At 30.5% G+C, this 23,010-nt stretch overlaps 1 protein-coding gene across 4 annotated transcripts in view; it reads left to right on the top strand.

The window, feature by feature from the left end:
- Positions 1–23,010, top strand: part of GLS (glutaminase) — a 59,165-nt gene that overhangs the window by 13,046 nt on the left and 23,109 nt on the right. For 2 of the 4 annotated variants that reach the window (XM_073956547.1, XM_073956546.1), the window contains exon 2: positions 11,575–11,669. In XM_073956547.1, coding sequence (XP_073812648.1) covers positions 11,575–11,669 — 95 coding nt within the window. Of the gene's footprint in view, positions 1–11,574; positions 11,670–16,068; positions 16,528–20,663; positions 21,171–23,010 lie in introns of those variants that run through there. The other 2 variants (XM_073956548.1, XM_073956549.1) reach the window with 2 other exon arrangements.

Below are 23,010 nucleotides of genomic sequence, written 5' to 3'. Positions count from 1 at the left end.
CACAAGACTTCTTTGTCTATTTCAAGAAAAATACACAAAATACATGAAATTATGGATGACTAATTCTTTAAAGAAAATTTAACAAAACATGTATTAAACACTTACATACATACTTTTTAATATACGGCAAAATATTTAATCCATATCAGCTAATTTTATTTTATTTGTCAATCCAAAAAAATTGTGGTTTCTATCAAAAATGTGTCTAATGAACTTGTTCCACATGTGTGTGATGATCGGCATACAAATTTACCCTAGGTTTTAGAATAGACGGACAAAGAAAGAGCTCACTCTCTTGGCATAGCAACTAAACAAAGAAATTAGAAAGAAACAAATAAACTAAATGCCTAAAAAGATTCCAAACAGCCATTACTGATTTTTATTTGAGGAAGCAATGCAAAATACTTGTGGATTGTCAAAGAATTTGATGGACTTATGGCAAACTTCAGAACAACAACAACTACTACCGAAACTTGTCCAAAGTTAATACTAAAACTGATCATACGTATGTATGTCTGGACGTCATACATAATAAAACAATCAGTTTTTTTTTTCAAATTTCCAAAAACAAAAACCCAAACCGGCATACCATTTTTTTAGATTTTGCACACATGTACAATATGTTTTTTTTTTCACAATTCATTTGCACCTCTCCCTTGTGGCTACATACATATACATATTTTTTGGGGGTATAAAAACAAAAATTGTTTTTAGCTATAGACAATGTGTGATTTTTTTGTTAGCACAAAAAAATACAACACGAGAAAACATTTCGACAACAACAAAAAGTTAAACAAGCCCCCAAAAAAACAAAAATGTGATATGTGGTCTTGTGACACACACACATCTCGACCATTCACTTCTCATTCACAAACACACGCACGTGTAAGATGAGGAGAAATAGGAACAAAAAACTACAAATAAATATTTTGTTCATATCTAACAAAAAATTAGATCTTGGCATTGAAAAAAAAAACGACAATGCATGTTACGATAGCTCCATCGGAGGAAGGAAATTTGGTTTTAAAGAAAGCTCATTCCTTGGAATGTCTGGGCCCCAAGGACTATCTTCGATGAACAGTTCAAAACGATGCTTGAACATCCTTTGGATTGAACATCAGGGAACTTTTCGACTTTCGTGAGGGAGGTACCCGAAGAATTTGTTGATGAACAATTTTTTTTTTAAATATACGAAGCTGAAAAATATTTTTTGAAAAATTGACGAAGCTGAAAAATATTTTTTGAACAATTGACGAAGCTGAAAAATATTTTTTAAAAAATCCACGCTTGTGTTGGAAGTTGAAAAATATTTTTTAAAAAATCCACGCTTGTGTTGGAGGTTGAAAAATATTTTTTAAAAAATCCACGCTTGTGTTGGAGGTTGAAAAATATTTTTAAAAAAATCCACGCTCGTGTTGGAGGTTGAAAAATATTATTAAAAAAATCCACGCTTGTGTTGGAGGTTGAAAAATATTATTAAAAAAATCCACGCTTGTGTTGGAGGTTGAAAAATATTTTTTAAAAAATCCACGCTTGTGTTGGAGGTTGAAAAATATTTTTTAAAAAATCCACGCTTGTGTTGGAGGTTGAAAAATATTTTTTAAAAAATCCACGCTTGTGTTGGAGGTTGAAAAATATTTTTTAAAAAATCCACGCTCGTGTTGGAGGTTGAAAAATATTTTTTAAAAAATCCACGCTTGTGTTGGAGTTTGAAAAATATTTTTTAAAAAATCCACACTGGTGTTGGATTCTGAAAAAATATTTTTTAAAAAATCCACGCTTGTGTTGGAAGTTGAAAATATTTTTTAAAAAATCCACGCTTGTGTTGGAAGTTGAAAAATATTTTTTAAAAAATCCACGCTTGTGTTGGAAGTTGAAAAATATTTTTTAAAAAATCCACGCTTGTGTTGGAAGTTGAAAAATATTTTTTAAAAAATCCACGCTTGTGTTGGAAGTTGAAAAATATTTTTTAAAAAATCCACGCTTGTGTTGGAAGTTGAAAAATATTTTTTAAAAAATCCACGCTTGTGTTGGAGGTTGAAAAATATTTTTTAAAAAATCCACGATTGTGTTGGAAGTTGAAAAATATTTTTTAAAAAATCCACGCTTGTGTTGGAAGTTGAAAAATATTTTTTAAAAAATCCACGCTTGTGTTGGAAGATGAAAAATATTTTTTAAAAAATCCACGCTTGTGTTGGAGGTTGAAAAATATTTTTTAAAAAATCCACGCTTGTGTTGGAGGTTGAAAAATATTTTTTAAAAAATCCACGCTTGTGTTGGAGGTTGAAAAATATTTTTAAAAAAATCCACGCTCGTGTTGGAGGTTGAAAAATATTATTAAAAAAATCCACGCTTGTGTTGGAGGTTGAAAAATATTTTTAAAAAAATCCACGCTTGTGTTGGAGGTTGAAAAATATTTTTTAAAAAATCCACGCTTGTGTTGGAAGTTGAAAAATATTTTTTAAAAAATCCACGCTTGTGTTGGAAGTTGAAAAATATTTTTTAAAAAATCCACGCTTGTGTTGGAGGTTGAAAAATATTTTTTAAAAAATCCACGCTTGTGTTGGAGGTTGAAAAATATTTTTTAAAAAATCCACGCTTGTGTTGGAGGTTGAAAAATATTTTTAAAAAAATCCACGCTCGTGTTGGAGGTTGAAAAATATTATTAAAAAAATCCACGCTTGTGTTGGAGGTTGAAAAATATTTTTAAAAAAATCCACGCTTGTGTTGGAGGTTGAAAAATATTTTTTAAAAAATCCACGCTTGTGTTGGAAGTTGAAAAATATTTTTTAAAAAATCCACGCTTGTGTTGGAAGTTGAAAAATATTTTTTAAAAAATCCACGCTTGTGTTGGAGGTTGAAAAATATTTTTTAAAAAATCCACGCTTGTGTTGGAGGTTGAAAAATATTTTTTAAAAAATCCACGCTTGTGTTGGAGGTTGAAAAATATTTTTAAAAAAATCCACGCTCGTGTTGGAGGTTGAAAAATATTATTAAAAAAATCCACGCTTGTGTTGGAGGTTGAAAAATATTTTTAAAAAAATCCACGCTCGTGTTGGAGGTTGAAAAATATTATTAAAAAAATCCACGCTTGTGTTGGAGGTTGAAAAATATTTTTAAAAAAATCCACGCTTGTGTTGGAAGTTGAAAAATATTTTTTAAAAAATCCACGCTTGTGTTGGAAGTTGAAAAATATTTTTTAAAAAATCCACGCTTGTGTTGGAAGTTGAAAAATATTTTTTAAAAAATCCACGCTTGTGTTGGAAGTTGAAAAATATTTTTTAAAAAATCCACGCTTGTGTTGGAATTTTTAAAATATTTTTTAAAAAATCCACGCTTGTGTTGGAGGTTGAAAAATATTTTTTAAAAAATCCACGCTTGCGTTGGAAGTTGAAAAATATTTTTTTAAAAAATCCACGCTTGTGTTGGAAGTTGAAAAATATTTTTTAAAAAATCCACGCTTGTGTTGGAAGTTGAAAAATATTTTTTAAAAAATCCAGGCTTGTGTTGGAAGTTGAAAAATATTTTTTAAAAAATCCACGCTTGTGTTGGGAGTTGAAAAATATTTTTTAAAAAATCCACGCTTGTGTTGGAATTTTTAAAATATTTTTTAAAAAATCCACGCTTGTGTTGGAGATTGAAAAATATTTTTTAAAAAATCCACGCTTGCGTTGGAAGTTGAAAAATATTTTTTAAAAAATCCACGCTTGTGTTGGAAGTTGAAAAATATTTTTTAAAAAATCCACGCTTGTGTTGGAAGTTGAAAAATATTTTTTAAAAAATCCACGCTTGTGTTGGAAGTTGAAAAATATTTTTTAAAAAATCCACGCTTGTGTTGGAAGTTGAAAAATATTTTTTAAAAAATCCACGCCTGTGTTGGAAGTTGAAAAATATTTTTTAAAAAATCCACGCTTGTGTTGGAAGTTGAAAAATATTTTTTAAAAAATCCACGCTTGTGTTGGAAGTTGAAAAATATTTTTTAAAAAATCCACGCTTGTGTTGGAAGTTGAAAAATATTTTTTAAAAAATCCACGCTTGTGTTGGAGGTTGAAAAATATTTATTAAAAAATCCACGCTTGTGTTGGAGGTTGAAAAATATTTTTTAAAAAATCCACGTTTGAGCTGGAAGCTGAAAAATATTTTTTAAAATATCCATGCTAATGAAAGTATCATAAAAAATGTTTATAAAAAATACCTAAAAAATAATTTGTTGTTTAATCTTTTTTTTATAATTATTTCTGATTCTCCAAATTTAAATGTTTAACCATGACTTCATCTTCATTTTTGTGGCCAATATAAAATTTCCACTAACCACAGTGTCATTAATTTAATTACACCATATGCCCTACAAACACCCAGCTATGGTTTCAATTTAATTAACTTAATTCTATTTACATTCCCCTTATTTACCTTTGGTAGTTCATTAAATAATTGAGGGGACGATTAAATCCCTACAAATACAGCAGACGCCCTTTGCACATTTAAAGCTTACAAATGTTGATGACATGGTAACAAAGCTTGTTTGGCGGAATTACGCATCACGTGTAAATAATAGTTGGTGCGTATTCCCACCACACGAACAAAATATTCAAATAGTACCTAACAACCGTGAATCTAGGCAGCTAAATCCAACATAGCCGGGTTTTGTCTTTATTTCGCCTGGTGTTTGACATATTATGGCAAATTACACGTCTAAGAGATAAGGTTTCTTTTTATAGCAGCTCTTGTTATCTCCTACTTTGGAAGGTGATATGGTGTGATTCGCCCACAAGATGATTTGTTGGAATTTTGAAAATATTTAGAATGACTTTTCTGTTGGAGATTTTTGAAGTCATTGGTGTCGTGGAGAGATAAGAAAGGTATTATCAGATGTTGGCATGAATAATGAGAACAAAAATGATTTTTTAAATCTTTTTGTTATTGGTTAAGTTGCATGACCGGGATTTTTTGTTTAATTTCCCACAAATTCTTTGAGGGGGATAGGTGACTTTTACATATCAATGAATGCATAACGATTCTACTCTTAGCTCAATGAAAAGTGACCTCATTTTTATCATCAAAACTGAATGGCGCACCGTAGATAGTACGACACCGGAGTTAACATACAGCCTATATACTCAGAAAATGTGGCTAATATCATACCTTAGTCGTCAAAAATGCGATGCTGTAGTGCTTCCACGACCTTCACTATGCCACGGCCTTTGTTTTAAATCTTTTATCAGATATTCACACAAAGCAACCCTAATATACATCAACTGTCTGTTTGTCTCATATCACGTATACGCTTTGTTGTTCGTTCAACATCAACAAAGTATGAAAATAGATTGAAAGAAAGTATTCTGCATACATGGATGTACGTCATGTGAGAAATGTGCAAAATGTAGAAAATTAAAAAAAAAAAACAACAACAAAAATGAATGAACCACTTAAAAATGGCGTACAAATCATATTCTCATGTTCATGTCACACCTACCGACCGCCAAACATTCATACGTTAGACATGTTTAAGCGCCAACCACACAACTAAGCCGATTATGGCCAACATAAATTGACCCAAAGTAACCCTTATGTCAATAAGGGGCAGGCAGACTACAAACTGATATCTGATTAAAATGCTATTCATCACAAGTGGCAGCACTTCCAGTAGAACCAATAATATGTCATTTGTATGGAATATCAATAGCTAAAGTGTGCTTTAGACTATCACAATGATTTAAGATGATTCATATCGTTAGCTAGGAATTCAAAACGAGCTAACTAATACAACGAAGTAAAACGTTTGTGGGATGGAAGCTTGAAAATATTTTTAAAAAAATCCACGCTTGGGGTGGAAGCTTGAAAATATTTTTAAAAAAATCCCCGCTTGGGGTGGAAGCTTGAAAATATTTTTAAAAAAATCCACGCTTGGGGTGGAAGCTTGAAAATATTTTTAAAAAAATCCACGCTTGGGGTGGAAGCTTGAAAATATTTTTAAAAAAATCCACGCTTGGGGTGGAAGCTTGAAAATATTTTTAAAAAAATCCACGCTTGGGGTGGAAGCTTGAAAATATTTTTAAAAAAATCCACGCTTGGGGTGGAAGCTTGAAAATATTTTTAAAAAAATCCACGCTTGGGGTGGAAGCTTGAAAATATTTTTAAAAAAATCCACGCTTGGGGTGGAAGCTTGAAAATATTTTTAAAAAAATCCACGCTTGGGGTGGAAGCTTGAAAATATTTTTAAAAAAATCCACGCTTGGGGTGGAAGCTTGAAAATATTTTTAAAAAAATCCACGCTTGGGGTGGAAGCTTGAAAATATTTTTAAAAAAATCCACGCTTGGGCTGGAAGCTTGAAAATATTTTTAAAAAAATCCACGCTTGGGGTGGAAGCTTGAAAATATTTTTAAAAAAATCCACGCTTGGGGTGGAAGCTTGAAAATATTTTTAAAAAAATCCACGCTTGGGGTGGAAGCTTGAAAATATTTTTAAAAAAATCCACGCTTGGGCTGGAAGCTTGAAAATATTTTTAAAAAAATCCACGCTTGGGGTGGAAGCTTGAAAATATTTTTAAAAAAATCCACGCTTGGGGTGGAAGCTTGAAAATATTTTTAAAAAAATCCACGCTTGGGGTGGAAGCTTGAAAATATTTTTAAAAAAATCCACGCTTGGGGTGGAAGCTTGAAAATATTTTTAAAAAAATCCACGCTTGGGGTGGAAGCTTGAAAATATTTTTAAAAAAATCCACGCTTGGGGTGGAAGCTTGAAAATATTTTTAAAAAAATCCACGCTTGGGGTGGAAGCTTGAAAATATTTTAAAAAAAATCCACGCTTGGGGTGGAAGCTTGAAAATATTTTTAAAAAAATCCACGCTTGGGGTGGAAGCTTGAAAATATTTTTAAAAAAATCCACGCTTGGGGTGGAAGCTTGAAAATATTTTTAAAAAAAATCCACGCTTGGGGTGGAAGCTTGAAAATATTTTTAAAAAAATCCACGCTTGGGGTGGAAGCTTGAAAATATTTTTAAAAAAATCCACGCTTGGGGTGGAAGCTTGAAAATATTTTTAAAAAAATCCACGCTTGGGGTGGAAGCTTGAAAATATTTTTAAAAAAATCCACGCTTGGGGTGGAAGCTTGAAAATATTTTTAAAAAAATCCACGCTTGGGGTGGAAGCTTGTAAATATTTTTAAAAAAATCCACGCTTGGGGTGGAAGCTTGAAATTATTTTTAAAAAAATCCACGCTTGGGCTGGAAGCTTGAAAATATTTTTAAAAAAATCCACGCTTGGGGTGGAAGCTTGAAAATATTTTTAAAAAAATCCACGCTTGGGGTGGAAGCTTGAAAATATTTTTAAAAAAATCCACGCTTGGGGTGGAAGCTTGAAAATATTTTTAAAAAAATCCACGCTTGGGGTGGAAGCTTGAAAATATTTTTAAAAAAATCCACGCTTGGGGTGGAAGCTTGAAAATATTTTTAAAAAAATCCACGCTTGGGGTGGAAGCTTGAAAATATTTTTAAAAAAATCCACGCTTGGGGTGGAAGCTTGAAAATATTTTTAAAAAAATCCACGCTTGGGGTGGAAGCTTGAAAATATTTTTAAAAAAATCCACGCTTGGGGTGGAAGCTTGAAAATATTTTTAAAAAAATCCACGCTTGGGGTGGAAGCTTGAAAATATTTTTTAAAAAAATCCACGCTTGGGGTGGAAGCTTGAAAATATTTTTAAAAAAATCCACGCTTGGGGTGGAAGCTTGAAATTATTTTTAAAAAAATCCACGCTTGGGGTGGAAGCTTGAAAATATTTTTAAAAAATCCACGCTTGGGGTGGAAGCTTGAAAATATTTTTAAAAAATCCACGCTTGTGGTGGAAGCTTGAAAATATTTTTAAAAAAATCCACGCTTGTGGTGGAAGCTTGAAAATATTTTTAAAAAAATCCACGCTTGTGGTGGAAGCTTGAAAATATTTTTTAAAAAATCCACGCTTGTGCTGGAATTTTTAAAATATTTTTTAAAAAATCCACGCTTGTGCTGGAATTTTTAAAATATTTTTTAAAAAATCCACGCCTTTTGCTGGAATTTTTAAAATATTTTTTAAAAAATCCACGCTTGTGCTGGAATTTTTAAAATATTTTTTAAAAAATCCACGCTTGTGCTGGAATTTTTAAAATATTTTTTAAAAAATCCACGCTTGTGCTGGAATTTTTAAAATATTTTTTAAAAAATCCACGCTTGTGCTGGAATTTTTAAAATATTTTTTAAAAAATCCACGCTTGTGCTGGAATTTTTAAAATATTTTTTAAAAAATCCACGCTTGTGCTGGAATTTTTAAAATATTTTTTAAAAAATCCACGCTTGTGCTGGAATTTTTAAAATATTTTTTAAAAAATCCACGCTTGTGCTGGAATTTTTAAAATATTTTTTAAAAAATCCACGCTTGTGCTGGAATTTTTAAAATATTTTTTAAAAAATCCACGCTTGTGCTGGAATTTTTAAAATATTTTTTAAAAAATCCACGCTTGTGCTGGAATTTTTTAAATATTTTTTAAAAAATCCACGCTTGTGCTGGAATTTTTAAAATATTTTTTAAAAAATCCACGCTTGTGCTGGAATTTTTAAAATATTTTTTAAAAAATCCACGCTTGTGCTGGAATTTTTAAAATATTTTTTAAAAAATCCACGCTTGTGCTGGAATTTTTAAAATATTTTTTAAAAAATCCACGCTTGTGCTGGAATTTTTAAAATATATTTTAAAAAATCCACGCTTGTGCTGGAATTTTTAAAATATATTTTAAAAAATCCACGCTTGTGCTGGAATTTTTAAAATATTTTTTAAAAAATCCACGCTTGTGCTGGAATTTTTAAAATATTTTTTAAAAAATCCACGCTTGTGCTGGAATTTTTAAAATATTTTTTAAAAAATCCACGCTTGTGCTGGAATTTTTAAAATATTTTTTAAAAAATCCTCGCTTGTGCTGGAATTTTTAAAATATTTTTTAAAAAATCCACGCTTGTGCTGGAATTTTTAAAATATTTTTTAAAAAATCCACGCTTGTGCTGGAATTTTTAAAATATTTTTTAAAAAATCCACGCTTGTGCTGGAATTTTTAAAATATTTTTTAAAAAATCCACGCTTGTGTTGGAATTTTTAAAATATTTTTTAAAAAATCCACGCTTGTGTTGGAATTTTTAAAATATTTTTTAAAAAATCCACGCTTATGCTGGAATTTTTAAAATATTTTTTAAAAAATCCACGCTTATGCTGGAATTTTTAAAATATTTTTTAAAAAATCCACTCTTATGCTGGAATTTTTAAAATATTTTTTAAAAAATCCACTCTTATGCTGGAATTTTTAAAATATTTTTTAAAAAATCCACGCTTATGCTTGAATTTTTAAAAATTTTATTAAAAAATCCACGCTTATGCTGGAATTTTTAAAATATTTTTTAAAAAATCCACGCTTATGCTGGAATTTTTAAAATATTTTTTGAAAAATCCACGCTTATGCTGGAATTTTTAAAATATTTTTTAAAAAATCCAGGCTTGTGCTGGAATTTTTAAAATATTTTTAAAAAAATCCACGCTTGTGGTGGAAGCTTGAAAATATTTTTTAAAAAATCCACGCTTGTGCTGGAATTTTTAAAATATTTTTTAAAAAATCCACGCTTGTGCTGGAATTTTTAAAATATTTTTTAAAAAATCCACGCTTGTGCTGGAATTTTTAAAATATTTTTTAAAAAATCCACGCTTGTGCTGGAATTTTTAAAATATTTTTTAAAAAATCCACGCTTGTGCTGGAATTTTTAAAATATTTTTTAAAAAATCCACGCTTGTGCTGGAATTTTTAAAATATTTTTTAAAAAATCCACGCTTGTGCTGGAATTTTTAAAATATTTTTTAAAAAATCCACGCTTGTGCTGGAATTTTTAAAATATTTTTTAAAAAATCCACGCTTGTGCTGGAATTTTTAAAATATTTTTTAAAAAATCCACGCTTGTGCTGGAATTTTTAAAATATTTTTTAAAAAATCCACGCTTGTGCTGGAATTTTTAAAATATTTTTTAAAAAATCCACGCTTGTGCTGGAATTTTTAAAATATTTTTTAAAAAATCCACGCTTGTGCTGGAATTTTTAAAATATTTTTTAAAAAATCCACGCTTGTGCTGGAATTTTTAAAATATTTTTTAAAAAATCCACGCTTGTGCTGGAATTTTTAAAATATTTTTTAAAAAATCCACGCTTGTGCTGGAATTTTTAAAATATTTTTTAAAAAATCCACGCTTGTGCTGGAATTTTTAAAATATTTTTTAAAAAATCCACGCTTGTGCTGGAATTTTTAAAATATTTTTTAAAAAATCCACGCTTGTGCTGGAATTTTTAAAATATTTTTTAAAAAATCCACGCTTGTGCTGGAATTTTTAAAATATTTTTTAAAAAATCCACGCTTGTGCTGGAATTTTTAAAATATTTTTTAAAAAATCCACGCTTGTGCTGGAATTTTTAAAATATTTTTTAAAAAATCCACGCTTGTGCTGGAATTTTTAAAATATTTTTTAAAAAATCCACGCTTGTGCTGGAATTTTTAAAATATTTTTTAAAAAATCCACGCTTGTGCTGGAATTTTTAAAATATTTTTTAAAAAATCCACGCTTGTGCTGGAATTTTTAAAATATTTTTTAAAAAATCCACGCTTGTGTTGGAATTTTTAAAATATTTTTTAAAAAATCCACGCTTATGCTGGAATTTTTAAAATATTTTTTAAAAAATCCACTCTTATGCTGGAATTTTTAAAATATTTTTTAAAAAATCCACTCTTATGCTGGAATTTTTAAAATATTTTTTAAAAAATCCACTCTTATGCTGGAATTTTTAAAATATTTTTTAAAAAATCCACGCTTATGCTTGAATTTTTAAAAATTTTATTAAAAAATCCACGCTTATGCTGGAATTTTTAAAATATTTTTTAAAAAATCCACGCTTATGCTGGAATTTTTAAAATACTTTTTTGAAAAATCCACGCTTATGCTGGAATTTTTAAAATATTTTTTAAAAAATCCACGCTTGTGCTGGAATTTTTAAAATATTTTTTAAAAAATCCACGCTTGTGCTGGAATTTTTAAAATATTTTTTAAAAAATCCACGCTAGTGCTGGAATTTTTAAAATATTTTTTAAAAAATCCACGCTTGTGCTGGAATTTTTAAAATATTTTTTAAAAAATCCACGCTTGTGTTGGAATTTTTAAAACATTTTTTAAAAAATCCACGCTTGTGTTGGAATTTTTAAAATATTTTTTAAAAAATCCGCGCTTGTGTTGGAATTTTTAAAATATATTTTTAAAAAAATCCACGCTTGTGTTGGAATTTTTAAAATATTTATTAAAAAATCCACGCTTATGCTGGAATTTTTAAAATATTTTTAAAAAATCCACGCTTGTGTTGGAATTTATAAAATATTTTTTAAAAAATCCACGCTTGTGTTGGAATTTATAAAATATTTTTTAAAAAATCAGAATTTGAAAACTATTTTTTTAAAAATCCTTCTCATCTTTTATGTTGAAAATCTCCAACAATTTAATAATTATTTTATTTTTAATTTCTTTACAGCGCAAATTAAGGGCTGCGCCTTTGATGAACTTGGTCTTTGCCAATCGCAAATTATCCTTTTACGATACTAGCAACCCTTCAACTGAACAACCACGGTAAGTCCTGGGATTTTCTTATTTTACAATTGCCTTTAAATGTTCTCTGTAAAGAACTATAAATATAAAATATGTATGTCTGTAGGTGGCTAGTTAACTAACACCTCAAGGAACACAAAACAATTGTCCTTGTCATTGTTATTTGTTTACCAACAATTCTCATTCAAATCGAAAACAATTCACATTCGATGACAACACTCACCCACCATCCACATCTACACAGAAAATAGCATCCTCGAGAACGGAAGGTGTGCTTTCAGTGGGCAGGTTGTATGTGAATGAGCGTGCTTGTGTGTGCTGAGTGATTGATTTGCTCAGCAATTATAAATTTTCTTAGCCCGACTAACACACTTTGAGATTATTTTTAGAAATTGTAAACATTCATGAACACACACTCAAACAAATCTTGTACATTTTACATACATACACATGTACATATATGTGTATTTTGTAAATTACAACAATTTTTAATAAACGTTTCATTTCATTGTACATATATTTGAGTGTATGGTGATAGTACGAAATGTGTTAATAAATTTTTAAATACATACATACGCGAATGTTTGTAATCATGTAAATATAAAAAACTCAATTTCAAAAAAACAACAGTGGACATTTCGTGTGAAAAACAAAAATATTTTTTTCACACTTCAATTGTGTAATTTCATTATTATAGAAAGTATTTTTAAATTACAACAAAAATATTTACACGATTTTATAGTTAAGTCAGGCATAAGTATGAAGTAATTTTGTAAATAGAAAATTAATATTTTGAATTTCCTCAAAGAGAAAAGTAAAGAAAATTGTGTTTTCTATAGGAAAACTTCAACTCAGCTTAGCTGAATAGAGTTTTCAATAGGAAAACTTTAATTCAGCTTAGCTGAACAGAGTTTTCCATCGGAAAACTTTAATTCAGCTTAGCTGAATAGAGTTTTCCATAGGAAAACTTTAACTCAGCTTAGCAGAACAGAGTTTTCCATAGGAAAACTTTAATTCAGCTTAGCTGAACAGAGTTTTCCATAGGAAAACTTTAATTCAGCTTAGCTGAATAGAGTTTTCCATAGGAAAACTTTAATTCAGCTTAGCTGAATAGAGTTTTCCATAGGAAAACTTTAATTCAGCTTAGCTGAATAGAGTTTTCCATAGGAAAACTTTAATTCAGCTTAGCTGAATAGAGTTTTCCATAGTAAAACTTTAATTCAGCTTAGCTGAATAGAGTTATCCATAGGAAAACTTTAATTCAGCTTAGCTGAATAGAGTTATCCATAGGAAAACTTTAATTCAGCTTAGCTGAATAGAGTTTTCCATAGGAAAACTTTAATTCAGCTTAGCTGAATAGAGTCTTCTATGGGAAAATATCAATTCAGCTTAGCTGAATAGAGTTTTCTATAGGAAAACTTTAATTCAGCTTAGCTGAATAGAGTTTTCTATAGGAAAACTTTAATTCAGCTTAGCTGAATAGAGTTTTCTATAGGAAAACTTTAATTCAGCTTAGCTGAATAGAGTTTTTTATAGGAAAACTTTAATTCAGCTTAGCTGAATAGAGTTTTCCATTGCAAAACTTTAATTCAGCTTAGCTGAATAGAGTTTTCCATAGGAAAACTTTAATTCAGCTTAGCTGAATAGAGTTTTCCATTGCAAAACTTTAATTCAGCTTAGATGAATAGAGTTTTCAATAGGAAAACTTTAATTCAGCTTAGCTGAATAGAGTTTTCCATTGCAAAACTTTAATTCAGCTTAGCTGAATAGAGTTTTCCATAGGAAAACTTTAATGCAGCTTAGCTGAATAGAGTTTTCCAAAGGAAAACATAATTCAGCTTAGCTGAATAGAGTTTTCCATAGGAAAACATAATTCAGCTTAGCTGAATAGAGTTTTCCATAGGAAAACTTTAATAGTTTTCAATATGAAAACTTTAATTTAGATTAGCTGAATAGAGTTATCCATAGGAAAACTTTAATTCAGCTTAGCTGAATAGAGTTTTCCATAGGAAAACTTTAATTCAGCTTAGCTGAATAGAGTTTTCCATAGGAAAACTTTAATTCAGCTTAGCTGAATAGAGTTTTCCATAGGAAAACTTTAATTCAGCTTAGCTGAATAGAGTTTTCCATAGGAAAACTTTAATTCAGCTTAGCTGAATAGAGTTTTCCATAGGAAAACTTTAATTCAGCTTAGCTGAATAGAGTTTTCCATAGGAAAACTTTAATTCAGCTTAGCTGAATAGAGTTTTCCATAGGAAAACTTTAATTCAGCTTAGCTGAATAGAGTTTTCCATAGGAAAACTTTAATTCAGCTTAGCTGAATAGAGTTTTCCATAGGAAAACTTTAATTCAGCTTAGCTGAATAGAGTTTTCCATAGGAAAACTTTAATTCAGCTTAGCTGAATAGAGTTTTCCATAGGAAAACTTTAATTCAGCTTAGCTGAATAGAGTTTTCCATAGGAAAACTTTAATTCAGCTTAGCTGAATAGAGTTTTCCATAGGAAAACTTTAATTCAGCTTAGCTGAATAGAGTTTTCCATAGGAAAACTTTAATTCAGCTTAGCTGAATAGAGTTTTCTATGAGAAAACTTCAATTCAACTTAGCTGTATAGAGTTTTCTATGAGAAAACTTCAATTCAACTTAGCTGTATAGAGTTTTCTATGGGAAAACTTTAATTCAGCTTAGCTGAAAAGAGTTTTCCATAGGAAAACTTCAATTCAGCTTAGCTGAATAGAGTTTTCCACAGGAGAACTTTAATTCAGCTTAGCTGAATAGACTTTTCCATAGGAAAGTTTTTATTCAGCATAGCTGAATAGACTTTTCCATAGGAAAACTTTAATTCAGCTTAGCTGAATAGACTTTTCCATAGGAAAACTTTAATTCAGCTTAGCTGAATAGACTTTTCCATAGGAAAACTTTAATTCAACTTATATGAATAGAGTTTTCCAGAGGAAACCTCTAATTCAGCTTAGCTGAATAGAGTTTGCCATAGGAAAACTTTAATTTAGCTTAGCTGAATAGAGTTTGCCATAGGAAAACTTTAATTTAGCTTAGCTGAATAGAGTTTTCGATAGGAAAACTTCAATTCAGCTTAGCTGAATAGAGTTTTCGATAGGAAAACTTTAATTCAGCTTAGCTGAATAGAGTTTTCCATAGAAAAACTTCAGCTCAACTTAGCTGAATAGAGTTTTCCATAGGAAAACTTCAGGTCAACTTAGCTGAATAGAGTTTTCCATCGGAAAACTTTAATTCAGCTTAGCTGAATACAGTTTTCTATTGGAAAACTGCAATTCAGCTTAGCTGAATAGAGTTTTCCATAGGAAAACTTTAACTCAGCTTAGCTGAATAGAGTTTTCCATAGGAAAACTTTAATTCAGCTTAGCTGAATAGAGTTTTCCATAGGAAAACTTTAATTAAGCTTAGCTGAATAGAGTTTTCCATAGGAAAACTTTAATTCAGCTTAGCTGAATAGAGTTTTCCATAGGATAACTTTAATTCAGCTTAGCTGAATAGAGTTTTCCATAGGAAAACTTTAATTCAGCTTAGCTGAATAGAGTTTTCCATTGGAAAACTTTAATTCAGCTTAGCTGAATACAGTTTTCTATTGGAAAACTGCAATTCAGCTTAGCTGAATAGAGTTTTCCATAGGAAAACTTTAATTCAGCTTAGCTGAATAGAGTTTTCCATAGGAAAACTTTAATTCAGCTTAGCTGAATAGAGTTTTTCATAGGAAAACTTTAATTCAGCTTAGCTGAATAGAGTTTTCCATAGGAAAACTTTAATTCAGCTTAGCTGAATAGAGTTTTCCATAGGAAAACTTTAATTCAGCTTAGCTGAATAGAGTTTTCCATAGGATAACTTTAATTCAGCTTAGCTGAATAGAGTTTTCCATAGGAAAACTTTAATTCAGCTTAGCTGAATAGAGTTTTCCATTGGAAAACTTTAATTCAGCTTAGCTGAATAGAGTTTTCCATAAGAAAACTTTAATTCAGCTTAGCTGAATCTTGTTAAAAAGTCCCCCTTTCTTTACCAAAACATTTAGATTTTTCTCAAATTTGTACCCACTGTGACCCAAAATTATGGATACGCCTGTCTTGTTTCTTTTTAACCAAAACTAAACATTAATCTTGATCTTTTAAAAAATGTGCTAATGTAATAAGTTTTATTAATACTATTAACCAATTTTGTGTCCACAAACAAATTTTGTATAGACAAACCACTAAATTGTCGGCGCTTTTGACAAGGGGATGTGAAGAGCTTCATTATTGTTTTTGCTCTTTTGCTCTAAAGGGTGGCTGCCAAAATGCAAAATCCAAACGAAGACAAGTTTTTCGACAAAAACTAACCAAAAACAAATTTGTTTGCTAATTGAAAATTATTTCACACCTTCTTTTGTGAGTTGGACCCTCTTTGGGCACCACAAACAACCATCAGAGCAACAAAATTTCTTATAAATATCGGTAAATTTCGGAAATGCCTTCTATTTTTTGTAAAAATTTATTAACGGACGGTTGTTAGTTTTTCATCGGTATCGGCATATTCGCTACAAAAATATTACAAAATGAATTCGAAAAGTCTAAATTTGCTCGACATGGCCGTTGATGTTGTCGCACCAACGAGCGAAACGAAAAATTCCGGTGATTTACGTCAATTTGTGCATGAGAAAGTTGTGAATGAAATGCAGCTGATGACCAGCGATGAATTGGATGCAATTTTACAAGAAAATACTTTGGAACAACAACATCACCAACAACAACATGGCAAAGATTCCAAACAAGATTTATCGTCGGACGAGGCGATTATCAATGAAATGGTTCAAGGTCTTTGTACGACCAAACAGAAATCCACCTTTGTTAAAATCATTGCCAAGTATATCAGGTAGGAATCGGCAGAGGGGAGTGACAAAAAAAATTAAAAATACTAAAAATATGACTGGTGAAGAAGATCACGAGTTTTCAAGTGTTCGTTTTTTAAAATAACGTCATAAAAAATAAATGCAGAAAAAAAGAAAATTAATCATAAACCCCATTTGCGTAAAAGTGCTACCCAATCGGTGAATCTTTGATTAGATAAAACCATAGATCCTCCGTGATTTCAAGAAATATTGTTTTGGTGTTTATCTCTCATTTTTGGAACGGTTTGATTAAATCACTTTCTGGTTATAAAACATTTAATTACCCAGCAAAAAAAGAACGCAGTGAAAATAATATATGTGTGCGAGCCTCCAAAATTCCATTCAGTCGGGCGCCATATCTTATCTTTCTGCAATGACCGAGTGGATGACTGGCATCTGTTTGTCACGTCGGTGGATTCTAAACTTTGTGTTATGAATAATTTTTTGGGGAAGAGCGATTAATTTACGGCTTATGAATGAACATTAACGGCCTGACATTCCGGGGAATTTCAGATAATTAACAGTAATATGTAGCAGGTTGATGAAATACCTACAAAAATGTTAGGCTAATTTAAAAAATACTTGTTTTTTAAGGCACGCGAATGAATCATTTTTCAAAATTTGTGTTTCTAAAAGAAAACGTTTATTCAGCTAAGTTGAATTATGTTTTCCATGGAATTTTTCAATAGAAAACACAAATCAGCCAAGCTGAATTGAAAATGTTCAATAAAAACACAATTCAGCTAACCTATATTGAAGTTTTCCTATAGAAAAATCTATTCAGTTAAGCTAAATTGAAGTTTTCCTATAGAAAACCTAATTCAGCTAAGCTGAATATAAGTTTTCCTATAGAAAACCCAACTCAGCTAAGCTGAATTGAAGTTTTCCTTAAGAAAACCTAATTCAGCTAAGCTGAATTGAAGTTTTCCTAAAGAAAACCTAATTCAGCTAAGCTGAATTGAACTTTTCCTATAGCAAACCTAATTCACCTAAGTTGAATTGAAGTTTCCTCATAGAAAACCTAATTCAGCTAGCCTGAATTAAAGTTTTCCTATAGAAAACCTAATTCAGCTAAGCTGAATTAAAGTTTTCCTATTTGGGTGCCACCGTGGTGCAATGGTATGCACAACCGCATTGCACGCTGAAGGTCGTGGGTTCGATTCCCCGGCCAGTCAACATTAAAATTTTCAACGGTGGCGAAATACCCCTCAGTAATGTTGGCGACATTTCCTGAGTTTTCAGCCATGTAAAACTTCTCTACAATGTGGTGTCTTAAGACACGCCGTTCGGACTCGGCGATAAACTGTAGGTCCCATATCATTGAGCTAATATGAATCGGGGTGCACTCATTGATATGAGAGAAGTCTCCCTTGTCCCGTATGGGATGTTTGTGGAACAATTATATATTATACTATAGAAAACACAATTCACCTAAGCTGAATTAAAGTTTTCCTATAGAAACCACAATTCAGCTAAGCTGAATTAAAGTTTTCCTAAAGAAAACCTAATTCAGCTAAGCTGAATATAAGTTTTCCTATAGAAAACCTAATTCAGCTAAGCTGAATTGAACTTTTTCTATAGCAAACCTAATTCACCTAAGTTGAATTGAAGTTTCCTCATAGAAAACCTAATTCAGCTAGCCTGAATTAAAGTTTTCCTATAGAAAACCTAATTCAGCTAGCCTGAATTAAAGTTTTCCTATAGAAAACCTAATTCAGCTAAGCTATATTGAAGTTTTCATATAGAAAACCTAATTCTGCTTAGCTGAATATAAGCTTTCCTATAGAAAGCCTCATTCAGCTATGCTGAATATAAGTTTTCCTATAGAAAACCTTATTCAGCTAAACCGAATATAAGTTTTCCTATAGAAAACACAATTCAGCTAAGCTGAATTAAAGTTTTCCTCTAGAAAACACAATTCACCTAAGCTGAATTAAAGTTTTCCTATAGAAAACACAAGTTTTCTCATTGAAAACCTAATTCAGCTAAGCAGAATTGAAATTTTCGTTTAGAAAACCCAATTCAGCTAAGCTGAATATAAGTTTTCCTATAGAAAACCTAATTCAGCTAAGTTAAATATAAGTTTTCCTATATGAAACCTAATTCAGCTAAGCTGAATATAAGTTTTCTCAAGGAAAACCTAATTCAGTTAAGCTAAATTGAAGTTTTCCTATAAAAAAAAACCAAAAAATTTTTCTAAGGAAAGCATTATTCAGTTAAGCTGAGTTGAGGCCTTCCTATAAAATGGAGATTTTTTCTATAGAAAACACAATTCAGCTTAGTTGTGTTGAGGTTTTCGTATAGAAAACACAGCTGATAGGAAAACTTTAATTCAGCTTAGCTGAATTAGCTCATCTGAATAGAGTTTTCCATAGGAAAACATTAATTCAGCTTAGCTGAATAGAGTTTTCCATAGGAAAACTTTAATTCAGCTTAGCTGAATAGAGTTTTCCATAGGAAAACTTTAATTCAGATTAGCTGAATAGTGTTTTCCATAGGAAAACTTTAATTCAGCTTAGCTGAATAGAGTTTTCCATAGGAAAACTTTAATTCAGCTTAGCTGAATAGAGTTTTCCATAGGACAATTTTAATTCAGCTTAGCTGAATAGAGTTTTCCATAGGAAAACTTTAAGTCAGCTTACCTGAATAGAGTTTTCCATAGGAAAACTTTAATTCAGCTTAGCTGAATTGTGTTTTCTGTAGGAAAACTTTAATTCAGCTTAGCTGAATTGTGTTTTCTATAGGAAAACTTTAATTCAGCTTAGCTGAATTGTGTTTTCTATAGGAAAACTTTAATTCAGCTTAGCTGAATTGTGTTTTTTTGTTTTTGGTCAGAATGAGTGTTTTATGTTGTTTTTCTTATTTAGCTTACTAACCTATGTTGATGTTTTGCAAATAAAACAAAAGTTTATTGCGTTTATTCCCGACGTTTCGTCGATGTTTTGTCGACTTCTTCCGGGGAACTCGTGATATTAATTTAAGACGCGATTTATATTGATCTTATATTAAACATATAATGCAACAACACGACTTAAAAACTAATATCACTAATTGTGTTTTCTATAGGGAAACTTTAATTCAGCTTAGCTGAATTAGGTTTTTTATAGAAAAACTTCTATTCAGCTTAGCTGAATTAGGTTTTTTATAGAAAAACTTCTATTCAGCTTAGCTGAATTAGGTTTTTTATAGAAAAACTTCTATTCAGCTTAGCCGATTTAGGTTTTCTATAGAAAAACTTTAATTCAGCTTAGCTGAATTAGGTTTTTTATAGGAAAACTTTAATTCAGCTTAGCTGAATAGAGTTTTCCATAGGAAAACTTCAATTCAGCTTGACTGAATTGAGTTTTCTATAGAAAAACTTTGATTTGTATTTGAATTGTATTTTTTATAAGAAATCTTCCAGTTCGCTGAGCTAAATTTGTGAAATCACGTTTTCCTAAATTATTTTGTCGTTTTGAGTTTCTTCACGTTTTGATGAACTTTTGGAAAAGCCATTGATAATGAAATTGTTTAGCATAAATTTGCATGGTGCTAGACAAATGCTAATAAACCAATTTAAAATCTATTTTTAAACAAATTTGGGTTTGATTAATTTATAAATTACAATAAAAATGTAAGGCCTGTTTTGGTGAATTAGCCACGTAGAATATACCCAGAAAATAATAGCCCAGGCGTTCCTAATTGATAGAAAATCTGTGTAAGGCATGTCTGGAAAAATTAACACCTTTTGCTTAGCTATTTGCAGTTAGCTGTATTTTTTTACAAAGAGGATATGATTTGTATGTATCAATAAAGGACAGACTTGGTTTTAGTCTGTTAGACAAATCTACATATTTATTTAGAGCGAGTTTAAGGCACACACATCCCGTTGTTGTTGTTTTTCTTTCTTTGTTGTGGTTGTTGTTATGTTAACAAAGATAAAAGTTGTGAAAATTTGTTGAATATTTAGTAAACATTATCGATGCTCCTCATCACTTAGTAATTTGCTCTAATACTTGTATTAAATCAGACAATAAACAATAAATATTTTATTTGTTTTTGTTGTTGGGGTGTTAAAAGAGAGTACATCGATTAACAAGCAAAAACTCTGTAAGGCTATAAATTGGCAAATCATATGAATATCGAATAACAGTAACAATAATTCGGTGCAAGTTTCAACACAATTATTCCGACAAAAACCCAAACTAACGAGTCAATTTTTGCGTTTCAGCTGTTTCAGCATCAACTGTGATTTAATAAATTATTTCGTCGTTTCGTTCTTTGATTGATCACTTGAGTGATTGTCGTCTCGTCTGTCGCTCTAACGGTTTCATTGTGCCGTGTTTAATTGAAAACAAATATTTTTTGTATTGCCTTATTTGCAACAATTGTTATAATATTTTGCTTGCTTCGCGAAGTTTTTCCTTCATTTCGTTTCGGTTTTCATAATTATGGTACTAAGTGAAGAAATTGAAGAACTGAAACGTCTACAACAAGAAATGGAAAGCAAAGTTAATTTCTTTGATTCTGCCGAAGATGCGGAATTAGTTAATACCGAAACTGCCCATGTTATTGAGGAGATCATTGAAGGCCAATCACTGCAGGGACGTCGTGGTACTTTAGTTCGTACAATATCGGCTGTTTTAAGGTATATAACAATTATTTAAAGTTAAATGCAAAAGTTACTTTGAAAATCGAACAATAGCAGGTTTAGATGTTCACATATGATTTCATATGAAACATTCTTTATTGGCCTAAAAGTATGCAGCACACTTTGTACTCTTTACAAATTAAGTATTTTAACAAATAAACAACGCCATTCAAAAAATTTTGACCATCCATCTACCATAAGATTGTATGCCTACAGAAAAAAATAGAATATTTTGAAGTTTTAAAACAAGTCAGATGATATTCGTCGCTTTCGTCGACCGAAACACGTGCCACAGTGGTTCAGAATAGTTTTTTCCTGCCAAAATGCTGTAACTTTTGAACGGGTAGAGATATTTGCATTTCGTACGACCGATAACATAACACTGTACAACACAAAAAATAATTACAAGATAATTCGAACAGATTATGAAAGAGGGCCGAAAAAAAGAAGACACGTGTATCGGCGTTTTGAAAGTTTACGTCGGGAAGTAACCTAAATAGGTGTGGCAAGTTCCACCCATTTCTACAGGTTTTGAAAAATTCGACACCAGATTCCTTGGAGTCCTTGCATTTTAGGTATAAAGTGTCTTTGGCAATATTGCTGACAATAATGCGGGGTATCTTTTTATGGAAAAAATGAACCCTCATGTGGGTCACTAAAGGGGTCTTTTTGGTCCCATTTTTCAAAAACGTTTAAAAACTCATTTAAAATGTTATCGTATCAGATCAAAATATTCTACAAAATTATTTGTCATAAAATTTTACTATAGGTCCCCGAATACACCAAAACTCTAAATCGTACCTAAACGACAGGAATCTGCCAAAAGTAAAATCACGTTTTAGGGTTAATGTTGTACTTTATCTGAGTTTATTAAGTTTTGACCCACAAAACTTCATTCTAGATAGTAGACGTCAAAGACAAAAATAATCTCCATCAAATTTCAATATAAGTCGCTGAATAAATGAAATATGTATTTGCAATATATATCAAGAAAATATATACATCAAATTTGCCAACAAAACACCCAAATATTTTTTGAATAAATTTGTTTTGTTCTTTTTCCGAGTTGATGCATGAAAGTAACATGAAATTTAGTTGTAGGCGAAAGATGTTAAAAGAAGAAATATTTTACACAAAATTTCACTATAAGTCCCAGAACAAACTATATATCTAAGTAAAATACATTGTTAAGAAAATGACGTTACAAAATTAGATATTATAGGTAGAAATTATTTGTTAAACTTTTAGACTTTTAATTAAAATTTATTCCATACTGAGTCAAAATCTCCTAAAATACTTCACTTTTTGGGGGTTGTGTCAAAAGAAGAAATGTTCCAAATCAAATTTCATTATGAGTCTCTAAACAAAAGAAATTTGTAGCTATAATATTTAACATCTCCAGAAGCATTATTTTTTATATATATGATTTAGGACCATATTCTACCGTTTTTATTCACATTTTCTTTAATATATTTTATTGATGTTTTTATACCCTATACCACAATGTGGAAAAGGGTATTATAAGTTTGTTTTGGTAAAAATTCATGTAACACCGCGAAATATTCGTCGGAGACCCCCAATGTGGTATACCAATCTTCATATCTCGACGAGATAAAGCGATTTTGAGATGTGTGTCTGTCCGTCCGTCCGTCTGTCCATTATAAATTGTAAACACGCTCCAGGCCGCAATTATGGACCGATCGTCACGAAATTTTGTATGGAGGTCGGGTTCAGATCAGAATAGATCCCTATTCTTATTGGTGATGATCGCGAAATATTTAGCGGGTGAAATGGACCAAAAACATAATATTTATCCAATTTTCTAGCGGCTCTATAG

Source organism: Musca autumnalis, unplaced genomic scaffold (genome assembly GCF_047663935.1).
Source record: "Musca autumnalis isolate F117 unplaced genomic scaffold, ASM4766393v1 scaffold_5, whole genome shotgun sequence".
In the NCBI taxonomy this organism is placed as follows: Eukaryota; Metazoa; Arthropoda; class Insecta; order Diptera; family Muscidae; genus Musca; species Musca autumnalis.
This window is presented reverse-complemented; position numbering and strand designations above follow the sequence as displayed.